This window comes from Tauraco erythrolophus, chromosome 22 (assembly GCF_009769465.1).
Source record: "Tauraco erythrolophus isolate bTauEry1 chromosome 22, bTauEry1.pri, whole genome shotgun sequence".
Lineage (NCBI taxonomy): Eukaryota > Metazoa > Chordata > Aves > Musophagiformes > Musophagidae > Tauraco > Tauraco erythrolophus.
Window position 1 is genome coordinate 1,855,231 of NC_141486.1, and position 21,208 is coordinate 1,876,438.

At 49.9% G+C, this 21,208-nt stretch overlaps 1 protein-coding gene across 5 annotated transcripts in view; it reads left to right on the plus strand.

Moving 5' to 3' along the window:
- The window catches only part of NSMF (NMDA receptor synaptonuclear signaling and neuronal migration factor), a 45,849-nt gene extending 25,744 nt beyond the window's left edge, over positions 1-20,105 (plus strand). The window contains exons 4-16 of one of the 5 annotated variants that reach the window (XM_086625223.1): positions 190-265; positions 2,468-2,473; positions 3,035-3,103; positions 7,371-7,423; positions 9,418-9,507; positions 11,175-11,296; positions 12,939-13,022; positions 14,116-14,149; positions 14,700-14,770; positions 15,905-15,984; positions 17,638-17,740; positions 18,134-18,209; positions 20,008-20,105. In XM_086625223.1, the coding sequence (XP_086481349.1) occupies positions 190-265; positions 2,468-2,473; positions 3,035-3,103; positions 7,371-7,423; positions 9,418-9,507; positions 11,175-11,296; positions 12,939-13,022; positions 14,116-14,149; positions 14,700-14,770; positions 15,905-15,984; positions 17,638-17,740; positions 18,134-18,209; positions 20,008-20,105 (962 nt within the window). The remainder of the gene's footprint in view (positions 1-189; positions 266-2,467; positions 2,474-3,034; positions 3,104-7,370; positions 7,424-9,417; positions 9,508-11,174; positions 11,297-12,938; positions 13,023-14,115; positions 14,150-14,699; positions 14,771-15,904; positions 15,985-17,637; positions 17,741-18,133; positions 18,210-20,007) is intronic. The other 4 variants (XM_086625222.1, XM_086625226.1, XM_086625225.1 and 1 more) reach the window with 4 other exon arrangements.
- The last annotated feature ends 1,103 nt before the right edge of the window (positions 20,106-21,208 follow it).

Here is a 21,208-nt window from a genome sequence, read left to right on the forward strand (position 1 = left end):
GATAGACAGGCTTGGCACAAAGTTACAAAACACTCGGTGGTAGCGTGCATATATACGAGGAGGATGAGACTCCTGTTTAGTACAGGGCAGGATGCTGAGGAAAAGTACGAAGACGAAGAGCTTGGAAAGTCTTGTTCTGAATGATGTCTCTGCCCGCTGAATTCTCAGGTTTTACTCTCTCTCTTCCAGATGATGTCCCCATACGAACCTGGTTCCCAAAAGAGAACCTCTTCAGTTTTCAAACTGCTACTACAACTATGCAAGCGTAAGTGAAACTACTGCTGTGGCTTTTATTGTGTGTCTTACAGCTTTGAGTGGGCCGCAGACTTCATCCGAGGGCCCGGAGCGATCGAGTTGTGTGTTGGGCACCGCAGTCAGGGGTGAGAGAGAGAGAGAGAGCGCCTTGTCTTTTATTAATTTCTCTCCTGTGCTTGTTAGTTCTCTTTCCTACTACTCCCACTTGTTTAGTTTTACCTTCTTTAACTGCTTGGGCTACCCAGCTCTTCCGTGCTTCTCTTATTTTCTCTGCAACACGATGTGCTGTCCCTGGCTGCCTCTGCACAGCGAGGGTCCTGCGGCAGCACCAGCTGAGACTCTCCCACCACTTGCTTCTGCTGCAGTCACCGTCCCGAGGAAATGCTGTTCCAGGCTTGCCCTGCATCCATCGCTCTGGAGGAGTGCGTCCATGTAGGATGAGATAAAGCCCTACAGCTTCTGTGCTAGTCTGGCCATTTGAAGAAGGTGTCAGTAAAATTTCTGCCAATTGTGAGCGGATCTGAGCAAGGAACAGCCTCTCTCTCCACAATCCATGCAGGTTTAGGTGCCCCAGTTGCTGTGTGTTGGGAGGAGGCAGTTCTTGAAGGCCTGAAGAAAGTAAGAGAAGCCTCATTTCAGGGGTGTACCCAGCTTGTCAGGAAATGCCATCTTCCTGGTTTCAAGAGTTTCCTACCTGGCTTGGAAGCTAAGGCAGGCAATGAGGGAAATGAGATACTGGTGTGCCTTCTAAAGCCCTTCTCCAGCCTCTTCACCTTTTTCCTGTGTTCTTCTTCCAATGTCTGTGTCACTCTCAGCTCTCCTACTCTTTACTTCTCCTTACCTAACCCAGCGTCCCTTTCGTAACCTGTTTCTCTGCCATTTCTTCTTTCCATTGTACTTTTCCCTCTCCAAATCTCTAAAAGAGGCTGATTGTTGATGTTGGGATAACCCAGACTGGATCAGACCTGTAAGGACTGATGCAGGGAGGGCTAGATCCAGTGTTGGAGAGCTGCAGAGATATTGGAAGGAATCTGCATTCCCCAGAAAAAAACGCTTATCTTCATGCCCTTTCCCACCAGCTCAGCTGGAGGTGTGACCCACCCTCCCAGCATGGGGAGCAGCGCTGGGGAGGCATTTGCCTGGTGCCAGTCTGTGGAATCTGATGCATTGTGGTGGGATTAGCACCCCGCTTAATTAGGACCCCACTTAATTAGCACCCGCTAGCACCTAGGGGTGCTAATCCCACCCTGGCAGGAGGAGTGAGGAGTCTCCGTGGGCTTCTGCTCTCTCTGTATTGTCCTGGTGCTGCTTCTCTTACCTGACCTCTGTGTCCCTCTGCCTCTTCTTCAGGGCCTGTGGGCAGTCTGAGGGCAATTTGACAGATGTTTTGCTCTTCAGAAACGTTGGCTGGTAACAGTGAATGGTATTTTACAGTTCTGATCTGACACACCAAACCGTGCACGAAATCAGCACGTTTCCTTTGCCTTCGGGCACATCCTTTGCTGTCTGAAGTCATCTTTGCTGTGCACAAGGTTTGTTGCAGGACGGTGGCCCGTGGTAGGGCTTACAAGGCTTGGAGCTGTTGGAGGCCAAAGTGAGGTTGGTTTGGAGAATGATGCCATAAGGAGACTCTTGAGGAGCACAGCTCCCTTGGTTAATGTAGCTCCCTGGTTAACGATTCTGGAGGTTCTGTGCTGCCTCTAGAAGTGGCACAGAAATATCTTCAGAAATTGAGGGCCCTTCCCTAAGCTGGTTGGAATGGCTCCTCCGGGTGCCCTTGTCCTCCTGGCCTCTGCTCCAGTGTTTTCAGCCCACCATGCTTGCTTCCTTTGTAGCCCAGACAGCATAAGCTGCCTTCACAAGTCTTTGTCACTGTGGGAGAAGGTCTTCCTGCTCCAGAAGCCCATGGTGCTGAGCTCCTGTCATAGCCTGATGGGTCACGTTCAGCTGTCAGTTGTACATCTGCATGTTCTCTGGGTCTACATGGACCTTAATTTGCATCCAAGCCACATGCCAATGCTGCCCCAGGGAGGATTTAGCTCGGTCAAGTAGGAGTCTCACCACTGAGAAATGTTTAATTTAAAAAGCAGTTTCCTTCCACCTAACGAAGTATTCCTCCTTGAGTGAGAATTCCCTCAGAACGCTGGCCGGGGCTGAGCACTAATGAATTCCTCTTCTCTTTCTTTTTCCCTGCATCTCCTGGAATCTCTAGCATCTCGTAAGTATAATCTTCATTTTTTTTATTCCCTTATCTGTTGCTGTCCTGGATAAACTCTCCTCTCCTCTCCTGTCCGTCGTACTCACTCGTGCTTTCCCTGTGCTAGGGCTGTTTGTCAGCTGGCAGCAGGTTAGATGGCTACACCTGGTAGGCCTACATGGACCACACCGCAACCATCCTCATCTTCACAATGGAGACTCCAGTTGCTGGCATGCTTTTGTCCCTCTTGATCCTGGTGTGCAGAGGTTTTGTGTCTGCAGTCTCCTAGGTCCATTCCTCCGTAGCAGGGACGATGGCTGCTCGCCTCCATTCTTGGGCCACTCTTAGGTTTGCTTTAGGAACAACTGCTTGTCCAACCACCTGCCCTAGGGAGTGAGGACCTTTGGTTTGGTGAGTCTCTTGCCTGGCCCCTGACTCGCACGCAGTCCCGCGAGGGCTGGTGGTCTTCCTCGGTCAGCCTGACCTCTCTCTGTTGTCTGGTGAGAGCTTTCCTGTCTGTGTTTCGTGTCCTCTTGAGTTCAAAGCTGTGTAGTTGGTTAATGGCTTGAAATGGTTTCCCAGGGCGTTCAGGGGCTACGCAGAGAGGAAGAGACGGAAACGAGAGAATGATTCTGCAGCTGTTATACAGAGGTAGGGCCCATTTTCTCCCATAGCCATCACCCTGCCTGGTGTTGCATGGGCCCTTCGGGTGTCATGAGTGACGCTTGATGACGTCGAACGTGGTCGTCCCTGTCTGTGTTGCTGTTCGTAGGGACACGAGCAGTGGCTGGGTTGGAAGAGTGGAGGTGGATGATGCTGCCTTGCTCAAGATAACTGATCTCCATCTTCTTAAAGGAACACTGTCAAGTTTCTTTTAAGCTTCCAAATATAATATACAGGATCTGTGTCTCAGGCAGAAAAATATAGAATATATATAAAAAATGAAAGATGCGATTTTTCCCAGCCCTCTCCCACGTATTTGGAATTTCTTTGAGGTTAGCTGAATATTTAACCAGTGACTTTTATGTGCTGTTTCTGCATCTACAAATGCACCTCAAAAATCTGAGACCTAAGCAAAATTAACATCTCTATTTTTTTTTAATCTTTTTTTTTTTTTTTTTTTGAAAGAACAGGAAAGAAAGAAAAGATGATTGGGACTGATTCCTTCTCTGGGTATTACAGAAGGGTCCTGGTTTCCCTCTGTTGGCTTCCCAGGGCACATCACTTAATTGCTGTGGTAATCAGAACTGTTCTGGTTTTTCAAATGGGCCAAGGCTCGTGTATTTGGCAGCCTACGAAGAAGGATAACACAGTATTTGTGTCATTGGTTAAAAACTGCCATGATCACTTCACTGCTGTTCAAAACAAAGTGGGAGAAAAACATCAGGTTTCCTTAACTGGGAAATTTCCAGGAAGATATTTTTTTTAGCAGCTTAAGGGTAGTGGGTTTTCTTCATCAATCATGAAGAGAAATAAGAATGAAAACTAAAGATGCTGTGAATAAACAGACAGTGTATCTTTAAAAAGAAAGAGATTTCTCAGAATTTTTTAGACAGAGACAATTCTTTGTTAGAAAACAGCTTGTTCATATGGCTTACAAATACAGGAGTAGGGGTTGTGTACCTCGGTGATGCTGAGCTGTCAGGATAGCGGATGGAGTCGTGTCATCCTTGTGTTGAGCAGCCAGCGTGTCCCCTCACCTCCTGTGGACACCAAAGGTCTAGGCGGGGTTGTGCGGTGGGAGCCCATCTGCGTTTATCTTGTGATGCAGAGGAGACAGGAAGGCATGTGTGCTTCCAAAGTGATGGGCTTTTGTCGACGCGGGTTTTTGGCTGTGCCATGCAAGCAGAGCCTGGCCAGCTGTAAGGATTGCTGGCAGTTAGCACTCAGCTCTTTTCCAGGGAGTGAGGAGGACCTTTCGGATGCTTGTTGGGCAGCTCTGGGTGTTTCGGAGTCTGGGGCACAGGGAGGCTGGTTTGCGTGGCACAGCGCGTGTGCTGGTGCAGTGGGTGTTGCCTCGAGAGCGATGATGCCCGGTGGCTTGGTGAACCCTGCGGCCGCTGCAAGGAGGAGCTGGGGAGGAGAACGTGAGAGGTGCTGTTGGGAGTTTTGCAGAGCCATGATACGCGTCAGTCATGCTGTCGTTGCCCTCTGTTTGGGTAATTAAAAGGCTTCTCCGCAGCGTGCGAATGAACTGCTGCAGGCAGAGCGTGTGGAGCGGGGCTGCTGTGTCTTGGAGACCCTTTGGCTGGGATGGATCCCATGGAGGTGGCCTGGAGTTGTGCGGTCTGCGTGGCAAGCTGGAGCCTGTCAGGAGGAGGAGTATTCAGGAGAGAGTAATAAGGAGGTTTTATCACTGTAACTTGAGGGATGCTTGTTGGATTTTGATGGGTGAAGAGATCTTGTTAGGGATCAAATAACACTGGGCTTTCTGGGTGCAATTGCAGGAGCCAGGCAGGACGACTGGGCAGGTTTGTGTAGCCCCAGGGCTCACAGAGCAGAGTGTGGCTCCCCCAGGGGTGCTGTGCCGTCCTTTTGTGCTAACGTGCAAGCACAGAGGGGCCTGAGGACCAATACGGCTGCAGAAAGCCCTCAGAAGGATCTAGATGGCCACAGGGGGAGGCATTAAGAGGCAGTTCCAGGCTTGGATCTCCTTTCCACAGTGTTTTTTTACTAGAAGAGCTGAGGAAGGAAAAAAGACCTTTGTCCCATTCTCCAACCGTTTAGTGTGATGGTTAACCTTGAGCAGCTGGATTCTGCCTGGAGCTGCTCTCAGGAGTGTTGAGGAGATGTATCTAAACAGCTGCCCGTAACTCATGCTCACGGGAGAGACCAAGCTGTCTAGGCAGCTGGGAGCAGCACTCTTCTATGGCAAAGACAGCTTTATCCTCCTGCTCTCCAGGGTCTGAAGAAGCTCCTCGGCAAAGTGGACAACTGAGCATTGATCAGAAAAATGGATTTTACTCCAAAATGCCAAAAGCCCAAAGGATGTAACAGTGGCCTTGGCAATTAACATTGGTGCTCAGTGTCTGGTATGATCTCGGTCTCAGTGCCTGCTATGATTTTGGACTCACAACGGACCATAAAGATTTTCATTCTGATGAGTTACAGCGTATATCTGAGATTTTTCTGTGTAAAGAACGGCCCTGCTTCCTTTAAAATATTGTGTTTATTTGGATTTGAATCTAATGCATAGTAAGACAGCCCATGTTACCGGTCCACACGCACCCGGAAGGCTTTGTACGTAGAGCCAATCCAGCATGTGTTAGTGAAGCAAATTGGTTTAGTTACTTGTCTGAGGGGGACAGTTGTCTGATGCACAACAGGGAACCTTCACGTATCCAAGCAGAGCTAAAAGAAATCTTTGTAAAATCACATGAATAGCCCAAGTGCAGGTGGGAATTTGTCATGGAATGATGTTGCTCCCAGCTTCACTACCCAGCTGCTAGTTTTCCTTCTTGAGCTGCTGGATTTGGATCCTGATGATGACGTGGTGGCCAAAGAAGGGGACAGTGCCGGAGGTGTTGTGGGTTAAGTGCTCTCCCTCCCACGAGGGCTGGTTTTGGGTTGATCTCTCTGTATCGGAGCAGACGTATCTCACTTGCCCTGAGCAACTTGATGTTGGTGCTGGAAGTGTCTTCTAGTCCAGCTAGCTTGTGAAAGCATCTGCATGGTTGTAACATGTCCTTACTCATCCCACTAACTCGTGTGTGAGCCAGACGACTTGTCGTTTTACCTCTTTCACCAGCAGTAGTCTCTGTTGCTCGATGTCTGCGGTGTGTGTTGATGTGGCGGGAGGGAATCTAGGAAGGCTCCCTCATTCCATGCAGGCTGTTGGTACGTGGGCTCACTGACATCCCGGGGGGCCGTGGGTGAAGTCACCCTGAGTAGAGTTCACGGAGGAGTGACGCTTTTCTTGCTAGACCGCTTGCTGCCTCTTCCCTGTGTCTCCTCTGGTGTCTTATTTGGTTCCTGTCCTGTTTGGTTCCTGTCTAGGTGAGCAATGAGAAACTAAGGGAAGCAGGTCCTTTGCAGGAGGGGCTGGACAAAGAGTCCCTTTGCCATGGTCTCTCAGGAGTGGCCAGGACTGTCTGTTTTACACAGACCTGACTACTGGGTGTAGCTGCTTCTCCAGGCTTACCCACTGGTGGCCTTTCCTCTGGAGCTGAGTACTCTGCAGCCCCACTGAACCCAGCCTGTGAGTGCTGGGCAGGGAAGCACACGGTTAGGCAGGCAGCGTTAGCAGAGAGCAGGCCCATGAGGACAGTCAGCTTCGCTGAACAGCACTACCTAAGAAGAAAGAAGCTTCTTCACTATCTGAGAAGAAAGAAGCTTCTTCAGCCTCTCCCAGCTCTTAGCCCTGGCGAGCAGTAGGGCCTGCGTGGTTGCTAACAGCACGGGTAGGATTTTAGCAGCTGCCGTGAATGCGTTTGGGAATGAGCACAGCCATGAGCATGGTGTGTGCATGCTGCCTGGCCGGGCAGAGCCTGGGCACCCGCTTCCCTGCTGCAGCACGTGTGGGAGAAGGGAGAGAGGGGAGCAGTTACTGCTGCTCAGCAGGAGGAGAGGCAGCATTGCCAGCATGGGCAGTGGCAGTGTCTTCAGCAAAGTTCCAGCACAGGTGCCTTAGTCACAGGAAGGGGAAAGCAGGATGTGAGAAGGGGACTGCCAGATAGGACCTCACTAGCCCTGTACCACCAGCCCAGGGAGTTCAGAACACTCTTGACAAACGTAACTGTCCCCAAGCATTGAATAGATGCAGGCTGGGAACTCAGTCTCCAGCTTTTGAATGCCCAGAAGGAAATATGCTGTCTTCCCAATCTTAATTTTTTTTCTTCCCAGTTTTTTTCAGTCCTGCTGGGCCCAGGTATTGCTTTGTATTGCCTTTCTCAGAGGTTGTGTTTGGTCTGTCTTTCAGGAATTTTCGGAAGCACCTCCGCATGGTGGGGAGCCGAAGGGTTAAAGCACAAAGTAAGTGAGCACCTGTAAGATGCGGCTGTGAGGAGTTGGGGTTTGTGCTGGTGGGACATGGGGAACCCTATGTTGCTTGCAGATATGGGTAGAAGTGACCTAGCATTGGGCTGGAGAAAGGATTTGACCTGCTGATGCCGTTACACCCTACAAAAAACGAGGCCAGGTTGTTGTAAGGCTCCAGGACACACAGATGTCTGCAAGCAGCCTTGGACCCTCTGCCTTGGCCATGGGAGATCTCTGTGGCCTCAGAGCGAGGAACAGAAGGAGAGCTGCAGCGTCCGTGTCCCATGGGCGTGTGGTTTTCCGTGATCACCGGCATAGACACCTGTGAGGAGAACCAGAGCTGAGTTCAGCAGAGCTGGCGAGGGCTGCCTGGCCTCGCACTGAGGCTGTGGACCAGCTGTGGCTCCCTGGGGACAGTCGGTGCTTCACGTGCCACACGGACTGGTGGCTTTCTCTTTTCTCCTCCCCTGTCCCACCACCATCTTCACAGCAGGACCTGGCGGGAGCTGAGAGGACGGTGGAAGGCAGAAAGAAGAGGAACAGGGAAGAGACTCGAGCAAGGGAGAAATAAGAGAGTGTTAAGCCTCACTGAGGAAGATCATCTCTTAGGCCTGGGAAATGGCAGTTCCCTTTCCCTGAGGAAGGCGACACTCCTCCGTACCTTGGTTGGGGCAGCTCCCTTAACACTGTGAAACGGGATAAGAATGGTGTAGCCCGCTCCCGAGAGCTGAGGATTGCTCCAGAAGAGGAAACAGCTTGTTCTTCCCACTCCCTGGCCAGGCATCACGTACAGACTGCCCGCAGCACAGCGTTGCCGAGTTGAATTTGCATTCTTTCCTCTCCTTTCTGGTATGCTGTGGGAAGTGAACAGCAAACAGCATTGCCCTTTGAAGTGTCTTTATTGGCATCTGAGTTAGCACTGCCTGAAGTGAACAGGGCTCACGTCCCCCTAGAGCTGTCTGGAAGTTCAGGCATGCCTCTGGTAACTCTCGGGTCATGTTTTCAAAGCTTTCTTCATGTGCACAGTAGCTCAGCGCCTGGTTTTAAATGAAAGCTGAGGATGGACGTCACCTGAAGAACTTCCTATTGACTGATCTCCGTGGACGCCCACGCTTGGACACGCTGCAGCAGAGGACAGGTTGCTTCTCAGCTCTTGTAACGCAGATCTGCAGTGAATTCCTGTGCTGCTGACACGAGGTGCTGTCACTAGATACACTGCAGCAAACTTGCTCTGTCTGCTACCAGAAATAGGTATTAGTGGCTATAAGTGGCTGTTAATCTAGGTGTAATGGCTCTCACATCGGCTTGCCAAGTCAGACATTGTGGTTGGCAGTTCCCAGGAATTTGCCTGCGATGCAGCCAGCTGGGCCAAGCTCCTGGGGTTCTGCTTGGGAAATGCTGGTACAAACAATGCAATGCCTGTTGGAATAAAATTAAAAAAAAAAAAAAAGCCAAGGGAGAATGTTCACAAGAATGCAGGCAAGCAAAAACTGAAGGATTTCCTCTTTTGCAACCAAACATAGAAAGCATGAGCTTTCCAGAGGCCCCCCTTCTGTTTGGTCCAGATCACTAGAACACAAAGGGAGAACTGACTGGAGAACTACTGCCTTCTTCTGGTCATGTATGTCATCAGCTGTTGGGTACATTTTCCTGTGACGCCTTTGAGTCAGAGCATTGACACTGGAATAGCCTGGATTAAGTTGAGGTTCGAGTCGTGTGCATTTAAGGAGAGGCCATCAGGTGTACTCCTTTTTCTGTGTTACATACCCGGTAATGGTCCTGCTTGGAAAGCGGGCACTTTGTCTTCTGCTGTCTAGAAGATCCTTGTTTGCTGTGTGGAAAGGACTCACGTTTGGCAAGTGGAAGAACAAGCACAGGGGAGTCTATGGTGTGTGGCTTTGGTGGAAATCTACTGGATGTTTTGTTTTGCTGGCAGCAGCAGAGGTGGCTTTGGAGTCTGTTAATGTCGTGCTTTGGTTTTATCCTAGCATTTGCCGAACGGCGTGAGAGAAGCTTCAGCAGGTCCTGGAGTGACCCGACTCCCATCAAAGCTGATTCCTTCCATGACTCTCGAGAAAGTGAGTTCTGAGTCCTTTGAGCTTCCTCCTGTGGCCAAGCCCTCCAGCTGAGGTGTTGACTGGAGTCCCACTGGAGTAGCTCCTCTGTGCCCTTTTGTCCCATCTGTGATCCTTTTAGTTTCATGAGATCTGAGCAAATAACACTCCAGGTATATGCACCTGTTCATCCGTGTGTACCTCTAGTTATTTGTAGAGCACAAGGCATCTAACCTCACGTTATTGTGCAGTTGCCAAAGGATACCCAGTGGTACAGCTCTCTTACAGCCCTCTGTTCCCATCATCACCTATTCGCTTGGGACCAAAACAGTCTACCTGGAAGCACACCAGTCCAAGGCTACGTGCACCACAGTGGGGCTAACCTGCCTGGCTTCCCGTGCAAGAGCCCCTTCGGAGCTCTTTCCTAGGCTAGAATAGCTCAAGAGCACAGCTGCAGCGCTCTATGAGATGTAGCTTTGATTTGCTGGCCATGCTGGCCGCACAGATGATAGCTTGGGGCAATCTGATCTTCGTTTGGGCTGCCAGGAATTCCTCTGGGAATCCCCAGTAATGCTGCGATGTTCTGCTTGTGGGGACTGAGATGCTGCTTTGTTAATTTACAGGAGGAAATGCCAGCATCTTCCCACTGTCTCTTTATAACAGGAACAGCTATTTTACCCAGATTTTATTGAAATCCTGTAGGCAAAGGACTTGGTGGATACGAGTTTGCCCATGTTGAAATGGATTGTATCATAAATGAATTTCCCTAATGAAATGAACTGACCTACCAGGTAAGCATGAGATCCAGCCCTCCTAGCTGTAGAAGACACCGTACCAGGTTGGAGGGGGAGATGTATGAAAGGCCACGTTCAAAACATGACCCGATTGTTCCTTTGCAGTCTGATTCCTCCCCACTCCCTCAGCTAACGCGGAGGCGAATGGATAAGACATGGTTCAGACAGGCTCCAGGCACTGCCCGGTGACACTCGGACATCCCAAAAGGCACAAATAGAGGCATCTCGGTTCTCTTTCCTCAGTCCCTGGCTTCAGGGAACCATCTCTATTTTTAACCTTTAATGGTCAATTATATTCCTTCCAGATGTTTTTTTCCCCAGGAGCCATTGAAGGCCAACAGGTAAGGTCAATTTGGAGAGCAAGTTCAAGTATACTGTGCAATACTACTGTGTTTGCTACGGCTGTCCTCACGCTCTGGGACTTCTCTGCCAGGATCAGTTTGACCAACAAGGTGGAGTTTCTTTAAAACCACTCAGAAGATGTAGTCAGAGCAGTAATTATTACAAGGACACCAGCTTTGAAGTCTTCAGACTCTTGTTCATCGGCTTGGCAGTGTTAAATTGTAGAGAGTCTGTCTGTCTTCTGTCTCCTCCTCCATTTCTGAAATGGCAGGGTGACTCTTGTGAATGAGCATTTGGAAGCTGAACGGGGTGACTGTGAGAGTGGTGAAACGCTGTGTGGTACGTGGTACCGGGCTCTGTGTGTGCACTCTTCATCCGTTAAGTGTTTGTCTGTTCAGAGACGCCAGCCCCCAAGTGTGGTGTCTGTTGCTCTGTGGAAGAAAGGAGGGCACAAGTCTCATGGCTGGCGGTGCCTCTTGCGAGGCAACCGCCAGACAGGGTCAAGTGGGGAAGGCAAGTTCTTCTGCCCTCGTAACGCACACTGTGTCCTGGCAGGCCATGACCTTCAGGATTCCTGCGGCACTTTGGATGGCGACTTTGACTTGAACTGGGAAGCAGAAAAGGAACTGGAAGCCATGGCGTGTGATGGAGAAGACTTTATTCCACCAAAAATAATGGTGAGGGTTTCCAACTCAGCTACCTGTATCTACTCAGGCTCTGTCTGTCCTTTGAGAGCTGCTAAGATTAGGATGTTCATGGGAAGAAGCAAGTCTTTTGTATAGGCAACTCTTCAGGTGTGTATGAGGGTCAGAGATCAGCCAAGACATGACATCTGCTATTGCTGGGAATAACGTGCTGAAAGAGAACTAGAGGTGGAAGAACCCGTATTCCAACCCCAAATCAGAGCGGGACTGTCACCAACACTGAATCCAGTTAGCCTGAGTCTCAATAACCCAGAACCCGTATTCCAACCCCAAATCAGAGCAGGACTGTCACCAACACTGAATCCAGTTAGCCTGAGTCTCAATAACCCTGACAATAGAGACCTGAGTCCCCAGCCTCTCCCCTCCTGTTGTTACTTGTCCGATTTGCTTTGGAGCCATATGTCATCCTTTGAGATGCTTTCTGCTCTTTCATCATTCCTTGACGCTGGGCTTCCCCCTGTGCTTGTCCTTGCTCCACTCTGTGGGGTTTGGCAGACCGGACCAGGTTCTGACACATCCCTTCTTTGGCCACAGGCACAAGTAACTCAGGCAAAATGGGGTCTCAAGCTTCCAGCTTGTTCTCAGGGCAGCATTGCCAGTCCAGCTCAGCAGTACTGTGTTTGAAAGGGTCCTCCTAAGACTTGGGAAGAGTGAAGGACATGGGACAGTCTGCTTTTGTATGTGTTCCTGTGCTGTCTGCGCAGTCAGGGCACCCTCAGGGCAAAGTGACCAGGTGAGACCCAAACACTGGTAACCCAACCCTTGGGTTTGCTCAGCCCTTGGTACCTCCAGTGCATCTGTCCAGGTGGTGTATGAGGAGTGTCCATCCCTGGGCTCTGTACATTGTGCTTCTTTGGAAACTTTGCATTGACTCCCCCGTGGCCAAAGGAGAGGCTGGGAGCCTGCCAGGTGGGAGGCTTTGAAGGCAACCCAGGCTGCCTGCTCCACTCTCGCAGCAGGGAAGGTGCTGAAATCGCAGCACGGCCAAATTGCCCGTGTTCCCACAGCCCTTGGCCTTGTGCTGATGGAGCCAGCTGAAGCTTCAGCCAGAGTTGCCAGGCAACCTGCATCTGCCTGACATCCTATGGCTGTGTGCCCGCCTGTGCCTGATGCTGTGTTATCCCTTGGCTGGTTCCTGTTGAGGCATGCAGCCGTCCCACCACCGGCCAGCTGAGCGTGCCGGTTGGAACAGTCCTCTGCAGCTGGAAGGACAGACGCGCGCACAGAGGAAGACTGTACAGAAAGGATCTTTACTGGGATGCAGCCATTCGTGGTGATGCACGAGCTTCTTCGTCCTCTGTGCACATGGGTCTCCTTTTTACAAACTGTCATCTCAGACTCAGTCCTGCTTTTGGGCAGAGCTGTGTGCTCGTTTGTTGGGGTTCAGGGAGACTGTGACACACGGGGGTATGTGACAGGCCATGGGGTGCTCTGTAGTGGACCAAAGGTTTGGAGGACCGTCCACAGGGATGCAGATAGGCTGGATTAGCTGGTAGTTTGGGTAACACCTGTGAGCAACTGAACAGGGGCACTGTTACCATGGCCTTTGTGCTTCTGTCCAGACTCTAATGGCTTCTGCTCATCCTGTTGCACTTCTTTTATTTCCCCCTTCCAGCTCATTTCTTCCAAGGTGCCCAAAGCAGAGTATGTCCCGACAATTATCCGCAGGGACGATCCCTCTATCATCCCCATTCTCTACGTAAGTATATCACTTCTGCTGTGTCGGGGTGCGTGGGAACAGGCTTCATACAGGGAATCTTTTTTTTTTTTTTTTAATCCCTATCCCTAGTTCCTATTATGGTGATTCTGAAACACTGATGTGATTTGGGAAAGCTGTCAGGAAAGGGCTGGAGGTGTGCCGAACCCAGATTTGGGGTCTGGGTTAGCTTTCTGGGAACTTGGGTCTAGGTGGAAGAGTAAGGTGGAGTGAAAATTGCTCATGTGGGCTGCCAGAGTGTGCAGGCACAGCCAGGTGGCATGGGAAGATGAACAAGGGAAGACAGGGCAGGCCTGAGCACGCAGGCAGAGCTGTGTGATGTCAGGCTTAGGGCTCCTCTTTATGCTCATCCTTAGGCAGGATGAGCAGGACCTCAGAGCTCTGCAGTGGACTGTGAACCCCATCACCCTACGTACAGTGATGCATCCCTGTCAGTCATTAATTTCACCTTGATTTTTCACTAGGAGTCCTGCCTGAGCAGGTGTCTGAAACACCAGCAAGGACTCATGGGTCTCTTTCCAAATCACTTTATATTCACTTAATTTGAAAGGGAATGGTGGGACTTGACAGCCCAGAAAACAGTCTCCATGTGCAGCAGGCAGTGCTGCTGGGAGGTTTGGTTTTGCTGCCCTTCTCTTCTTTTGAGAGTTGTATGGTTGTCTTGATGACCCTGCCATGCCAGAGGCAGATGTGTTGGGACAGTGGCTGTTTGTTAGCCAGCTGGGACACGTGTAAAGCCAGAGGCTGGCTACAAAACATGGGCTAAGAGGCATTGCTCATGCTGATTACACCTGCTGGATGGTATGTGCTTTGGACTGGTCTGCAGGATTCATCTTCAAGCCTTTGGATGGACTTGGTCTTCATGGACCATTCGGTCTTCAGCTTCTTTGTTGAGATGTGTCTTAGTGTGGCAATTACTCTGATGTGCCTAGAAGCCATCAGTTGGTATAATCGTTCTCTTAGAGCATCCGTTTGCCTGGGAATGGGTTGCATGCAATATTAGAGACTATAATAATGTCATGGCAGCTGGTGTAGTGACAGTGAACCTTGATATGTCTTCTCTCTTGATTTCCAGGACCATGAACATGCCACCTTTGATGACATTCTAGGTATGTGAGTGTAACTTCCTTTTCTTAACTCCTGCCTGTTGCAAATGTAACTGGTGAAATGTTAAAGTCACTCCACCGCCCTGTGCCTCAGCTGCCACTCATAAAGGTGTTTCTAGCACCCCAGTGGCACCTGACAGTCAGCTGCTGTTGGATGTGCTGCAGTAATAAAAACCACACTTCTGTAGCCCATTTTCTATGCCAAGCTCCCAGTTTATGAAAGGGAAGCTGAGGCACAGGGCAGCAGAGACGTCTCTTCGTTGTACCCTTGCAGGTGAGTAGGAGCGTTAACGGAGGGTCAGGCCCGCTGGGTCTGGCACAGCGCCGTGGTCACTGCAGAGCAGTGCCTGGTGCTGCACCGTATTCTCTGCCCTGCCATGCCCTGGGTGGCCCTGCTTTCCCCAGAAAAGATTTCGCTTTGGCATCAGTGGGAATGTGGGTGCTGAGCACCTCTCACAGCTCAGCCTCCTGCCTTCAGTGCTGAAGTGAGAGGAAATAAGATTAGTTTTTCACTTCTGCCATGGTTCATCTTTTCCAACATGTTTTTTTTCAGAGGAAATAGAGAAGAAGCTTAACATTTACCGGAAAGGCTGCAAAATCTGGAAGATGCTCATATTTTGCCAGGTACATGGAAGTTGTTAAGCACTTGGATGGTTTGTTATGAATTTGTCTTCTACAGGGAAAATTACATAGAGGAACCAATACTCCCAAATCAGGTTCTGTTAAAGTAACTGCGTGTGTACGGCTTTCACTTCTCATTTCCCCAGATAACGAGCAGTCCCAAGTTGCTGTGACAGCAGGAAATAAAATCTGGTTTAGTGTGGCCAAGTCCAGAGCCGGGCTGCTTCTCAGCTGCTTTCGAGGAAGCCCAGGCAAACCAGCGTTAGCGCAGACCCCAAAAGGAGGATTCCGGAGACAGGAACAAGCAGTTGCCATGTGATGGTGATAGTTTTCATACAGCTTCAGTGAGACAGTGGCAGCTGTTGTGGGTCAGAGCAGCAGATGGCACAGCTTGGAGCTGGTGGCCAGTGTCCGCGGGAGAGGGGTCGGGGTACAGGCTCTCCGAGCTGCGGGTGGGACAGATTCCGGCCCTGCTGGATCTGGGGCTTGCCGGGGATTTCCTTCCCAAGTCTCTTGTTCCTCAGGGTGGTCAGCTTCGGACTTCCCCGGCAGCTGTGCTGGGAACCTTGAAACGGGAAGTCGGGAAGGTAACCTGGCTTGAACTGGCTCCCGTGTGCCTAACGCTGCACGATAGCAGGGCTTGCGGCACGCTGCCCCGCAGACTGCGACTCTTAATTTTCCTGATATCGTGCTCGATCTTTTTATGCCTGCTACTGCCAAAGTCCACTTCTTCTCCAGTGGTGTCTTGCCTACTTGTCCCTGCTCTGCCCAGCTTCTCGTCTGCCTACAACGGCAAGTCCCCTGGCATCCCCAAATGAAAGGGACTTTCTTATCTTCCCTATTACTCTCCAGCCACCCACAATGAAGATTTTTGTCTATTATTGTGCCTTTCTAGAGTGAGGTGGGCATATAACCATAAACAATGGAGAATCTAACCCCCAATACACTCCCCATATGTGAATATTTCCTGAGTGAGTGTCTGCGATGGAGGTGGTAGCAGTCGTGCCAGCCTGGCATGTCTGCTCTGCTCCCTGGTGGCACTTCTGAGTATGGCTGGGCAGGACAAGAAATATCCAGGGTTTGTTTCTTCAGGGCCTGTGCCAAGTGGTTTGTGATCTGTCTGTCTCTCTCTTGCAGGGAGGTCCTGGTCACTTATACTTGTTAAAGAACAAAGTCGCCACTTTCGCCAAAGTGGAGAAGGAGGAAGATATGATCCTGTGAGTGGCTGCGTTGTGTTCTGGACTCGTGGAGCGCTTTTTCTGCTTGGTTTGCTCAGTGTTTATAGCATATGGGCTAGGAGGAGAGGTGGAGGGAGATGGGGTGGCTTGGTCAGAGGGAGAGGATGCTGAGAGGAGACCTAACAGCTCCTTCAGGGCGAATTGTGAAGATGAGAGAGCTGAGCTCATCCCTGGAGTGGTGCAGTCCTGGGACAGGTCACCAGAAGATTTGTGCTTTTATCTGCTGTTTAGTGTCCATCTGGACTAGAGACTAGTAAAAGAGGAAAGAATGGTGTTTCCTCTCCTAACAAAGGCTGTGCTGACCAGAAACCAGAACTTACACCTCGTGCCTCTGTTGCTCAGAAGTGGCTGAGACAGCGTTTCTAAGCAGGTGACTAGTGGCAGAAATCCAGACCATTCACCCCACAGCTGCCTCCAGTAACTGCCTCCAGTAACTGCCCTCCTGATTGCAGGAGGAAATGGAATTTGTCTCTGCAAAGCCTGCTCAAAGTCCAGCACGTTACTGAGGAGGGTTTTCACTAACGCGCCAGCCTGTCAGCTGGGCTTGCCGAGGCAATTTTACTTCTCCTTGCAGAGAATGAAGCTTTGCCTGTTTTGCTGCCTGCTCGCTTGTGTTGGCTCAGACTTGCTTGGCCAACAGTGCTTCGTTTAGGGAAGGGCATGTATACCAGCCTGTTCCTACACGACTTTTTTGTTGGCGTGAGAACTGAGTATTAAAATCAACATCTGTTCAGCGCTCTGATGCTCTGGCACAAACACTGTCAATAAAATTCTTAGGCACGTGTACACATACACGCTTCTGAACGCCTTCCAGGCATGGCTGGTCCAAAGTTGGTAATTCAGGAACCTTCAGAAAGCTGTGAACACATAGCTGAAAACTTGGATCCTTGGAAGTGAGTGTCTCCATCCAGCCCGTATGTGCCTGAGAGGTTCTGAGAAAAGCTTAGGCTGCAGTCTGATCAGAGACCCCACAGAGGAACTGCTGGGCTTTAGAGCCCACCAGAAGTCTGCTCTAACCCACTGCCCAGGGGAGGTGCTTGTATTTCATGTCCCTTAGGCACAGTGTGCCCAGTCAGTGGTCACAAAGTGTAAAGCGGGTTTGAGTGGTGAGCGGCACCAAGCAGTGGCTGACATGGAACAGGCTGGTTTGGTGTTGTCTCTCTAGCTCTGTAGAACCACCACCTCTCTAGCTGTTTTCTGCTGATTTCATGCCCTGGAAATGAACCAGTGCAGTGATAACACTCGTATTTAGAAAGGGTGGTTGTTGATAGAAATGAGAGAGAGGAAATTGCAGGGAACTGCTACCAAGAAGAGGATGCTTAGTAAAACTGTCAGTCTAAAAGCACTCCTGGTGGATTTTTCTCCCTTCTCTTCACCTTGGAGCTTCTTTGGCTCAATGGGATGCTCCTCCTTCTCTACCACACCACTTGGTCCTGCTCCAGAGGTCCTTGCTCTGCCCCTGCTCTTCTTTGTGTAAGAACCAATGGCTCTTCCTGAGAAGCTGCTCCTCAGGCTACAAGCCCCAGGCCCCACCTGAGCAGTGTATGCACATGCATCCTCGTGATTACTCATGCGTATGAGGAGACAGAATTTTTTTAAATTATGTATTCTTTTTTTTCCTGTTTCTTCCAGCTTCTGGAAGAGGTTGAGCCGGCTGATGAGTAAAGTCAATCCTGAACCAAATATCATTCACATCATGGGCTGCTATGTTCTTGGAAACCCCAATGGGGAGAAGGTAAGAGCCTCCTGGAGTTGCCTCTCTGGGAATGTCTGCTGAGTAGCACCAAGCCCAGGGAGGCAATAGTCACACTGTGAAGTGTAAACCTTCCTCTTCTGCTGTGTGGGAACGTGCTGCCATCCTGTCCCATGAGTGGCTGTGAACCACCCGATGGATTGTGCCTTCCCCAGAGGGCCCGGGAGGAATGATAAGTGACATGCAGGACAAATACTGAAGTCTTTGAGGAGAACAGTCGTTTGAAGCACTTTATTTATTTACTGATGAGCTAGATGTTTTAAAGGACATGAGCAGAAGGTTTTCTAGAGGTAGGGAACAAGGATGGGCAATTCTGGGTGCCCTGGAGTTCATCTTTGTTTTCAGCTGCTAACTCTGGCTATGTTTTCCTTTCAGCTATTTCAGAATCTGAAAAACTTAATGAATCCTTATAGGGTTGCCTTTGAGTCTCCACTTGAACTATCAGCTCAAGGTAATTTATTCTCTGTACAGACACACACCTTCCTAATCAGCCTGCCTCCTTCAGTGGGCATCTTCCTGAAGAAGCAATTTTGATCCCCTTAAGTCCTGCCACAGTCTTCCTTTTGCTTGTAACCACCTCGTGTGGTTCAGTTGCTGAGCCTGGTGTTCCCCTTGCAGTCCCTTTGTGTTCACATTTCATCTGTCCCGTTTGTTGTGCCCGAAGCTGCAGAGCCCTCTCCCAGGCTACTGACTGGTGGTGGCGAAGTAGCCAGAGCAGTAGGCAGCTTTCCAGGCTGAGTTTAGGAGACTGGTCATATCACTAGGGCACGTGAAGTCTGTGGGAGAAGTGCACATGGGAGCAGAACCTTTCCTGTAACCAAGTGCGCAGGGGTCTCTTTAGGACTCAAACCACTGGTACCAAGTGAGTTATGTCATCAACAAGCAACTGGGACGTAACCTGTTACAGTCATTCTACATCTCAGTCTGCTTTGCTTTTTTTTTTTTTTTTTTTTCCCTGTAGCTCAAGGTATTTCCAGGGGCTGCAGGATTTTTCTTGTTCTTTGGTCAGTGTTAGTAGTTACGGGTGCAGCTTCATAAGCGACCTGTTCTGGATTTGCCCTTCTTATTTTATCTTTGCTATCGTCCTTGGGACTTTGTTCTCTTGGAAGATAAAAACATGCAGCATTGTGGATACTTCCTCTGCTGCTCACAGCTGGCATCAGCACTGGGGGGCTATCCTGAACTCCCACTTGCTGCCATAGCAATGTACGGGAGTTGAGCACGTTCGAGCTGCGCAGGGTTCTCTCTGCGTGTCCTGCTGAGGTTTGGACCCAGCTTTTTACAGTGCTTGCACAGATGGCACAGCGAACATGCTCTACGGGTGTGCCAAGAAGCAACTTGCAGGGAAATTCCTGGGTTTATGTGCAGCTTGGCAGGCAAGGCAGTGGGTTCTGTGCACAAGCATTTAAGCAGTTGATCTTCCAGGAGGTTGGGCTGAAGAATACGTCTGGATTTATCCCCTTGATCAATCTGGGACGCGCTTATAGTGTAACCTCTCTAATCCTTTGCAAAGTCATCTGAAACTAATCTTAATCAGGCCTCCAAAGCGAAAATCCCCTCCTTGAGCCCTGTCTCAGAGCCCAGGGTTGTTTGTGCTCGTGTTTTCAAATGGACCCGCTGCCTCCCGCGCACGGCCCTCAGTCTGTGACGGCCTTCCGAGACCCCCACCTTCCATCAGAGGTGCTGGTGGCACAGAACATGCATTCGGGTGACCTGTTGGGCTCTTTGCAGTGAGAAGAGACAGCTCTGCAGGACAGAGACAGCCTGTTAGCTTTAGTTTAAAAAAAAAAACAACAAGCAAACAACACAACAATTTTTATTTTGAATTTCCAATGTTAATTATTCTTCTTATTTCTGAAGACCCTGTGCCAGGTTGCCTCATGCAGGCTGCTGGAGCTGGTTGATACTCTGCAACCCCCAGCCCCCCCCTTCCGCATTCAGCACAGAGAGGTCAAAGTCTGGAGACAGACTTTGTGCTCAGTTCCTGCCCCCATGGGCAAACCCTGCCCAGGGATTATAAGGAGCCTTTCATGGTTTGAGGAGATCCAAAAAGCTGTTTGCTTCTCGCAGGCACCTTCACGTGCTCTGGGTAGGTGCTGAATGTCCATGTTCTCCAGCTGAAGCACACGGGTGGGTTCTCCCGTGCCCATACCCATAGGTGGGTGGGGGACTTTTTGCTGCTGTGGCCTCTCACATCTCTCCCTTGTGCTGCAGGGTGTAACCCCTCTGCTTCGTTCCGCTTCTCCTAGGTAAGCAAATGATTGAGACTTACTTTGACTTCCGCCTTTACCGCCTCTGGAAGACCCGCCAGCACTCTAAGCTATTGGATTACGATGACATTTTATGAGCTGGAGAAGACTTTGCAAGAGGAAGTTGATCACCGGTGTCCAAGAAGTCATGCTTATTGCAGAGAGACTTTTTTATTGGCACAGGGAGCCCTTCAAAGCCTCGTAGGCGGCAGCAGTGCTAAAGGGAGGGAAGAAGGAGCCCTTGGAAGTGTGTCGGGAGGAAAGTCTCCTGGGTCAAGAGAGACTGGAGGAAAGGGTTTGACACCTCACTCGCCTCGGGTCAGAGCCGTGGTGTCTCAGGAGGAGCTGTGTGAAATGAGGACAGGAGGAAGTTCCTTGCAGAACTGAGCTGTTTTGGGTCAGAATGGGCCAGATTTGATTCCAGGTCCTTTTAAAGACTTTTGAAGCTCAGGTTTTCTTACAAAAAAATAAAATCAATTACCCATGCACTACAATGAAGAAGTGACCAGAGCACAGAGGAAGGAGGGGTTTGTGCTGAGGGGACCTTCTGTGCTGGAGATCTTGGAGAGCAAGGACTGCTACACCTACTCCTGCGAGCTTAGAACAAGACGATCCAGTTTCAATGTGAATATATACTGGAATATAGAATTGAAATCTAACTTTTGGTTTGTTTTGTTTAATAGAAAATAAGTGCAATTTTTATAGCGAGAGGCGTAAAATCCCTCTCAGTATTTAATTAGTCAAAAATAACACACCAGTAACCAATAGATGAGGTATTTTTGGTCTGCTTGAAAATATATTCAAAATGGTAATATATCTTCTGTAGACATATTTAATCACCAGCAAACATGGTTTTAACATAACTTAGCAGACCCTGCATGTCTGCTGCATTGATTAATCCGGTTTGGTTCGTTACTTTCAGAGTAGCTGTGTTGCACTAACTGTACGTGCTCTCACGAATGTGTATTTCTCCTCCAATTAGCCACAACTTTGTTACTTTCTATCTTGCTGCTTGCAAAACTACGGGACTTTAGTTTTGCTGAAATACTTTAGGGTAGAAGTGCAGTACCTGGCTGAGAGCCCTCGGTCGGGTTCACTATGGTATAAAAATGAATTAGAAATTAATAGCCATGGTAATTCCGTGTTCATGCCGGTGTTTCGCTGTGTGCTGGGAGACGAGTTCTCCTTCTAGTCTGCTGTG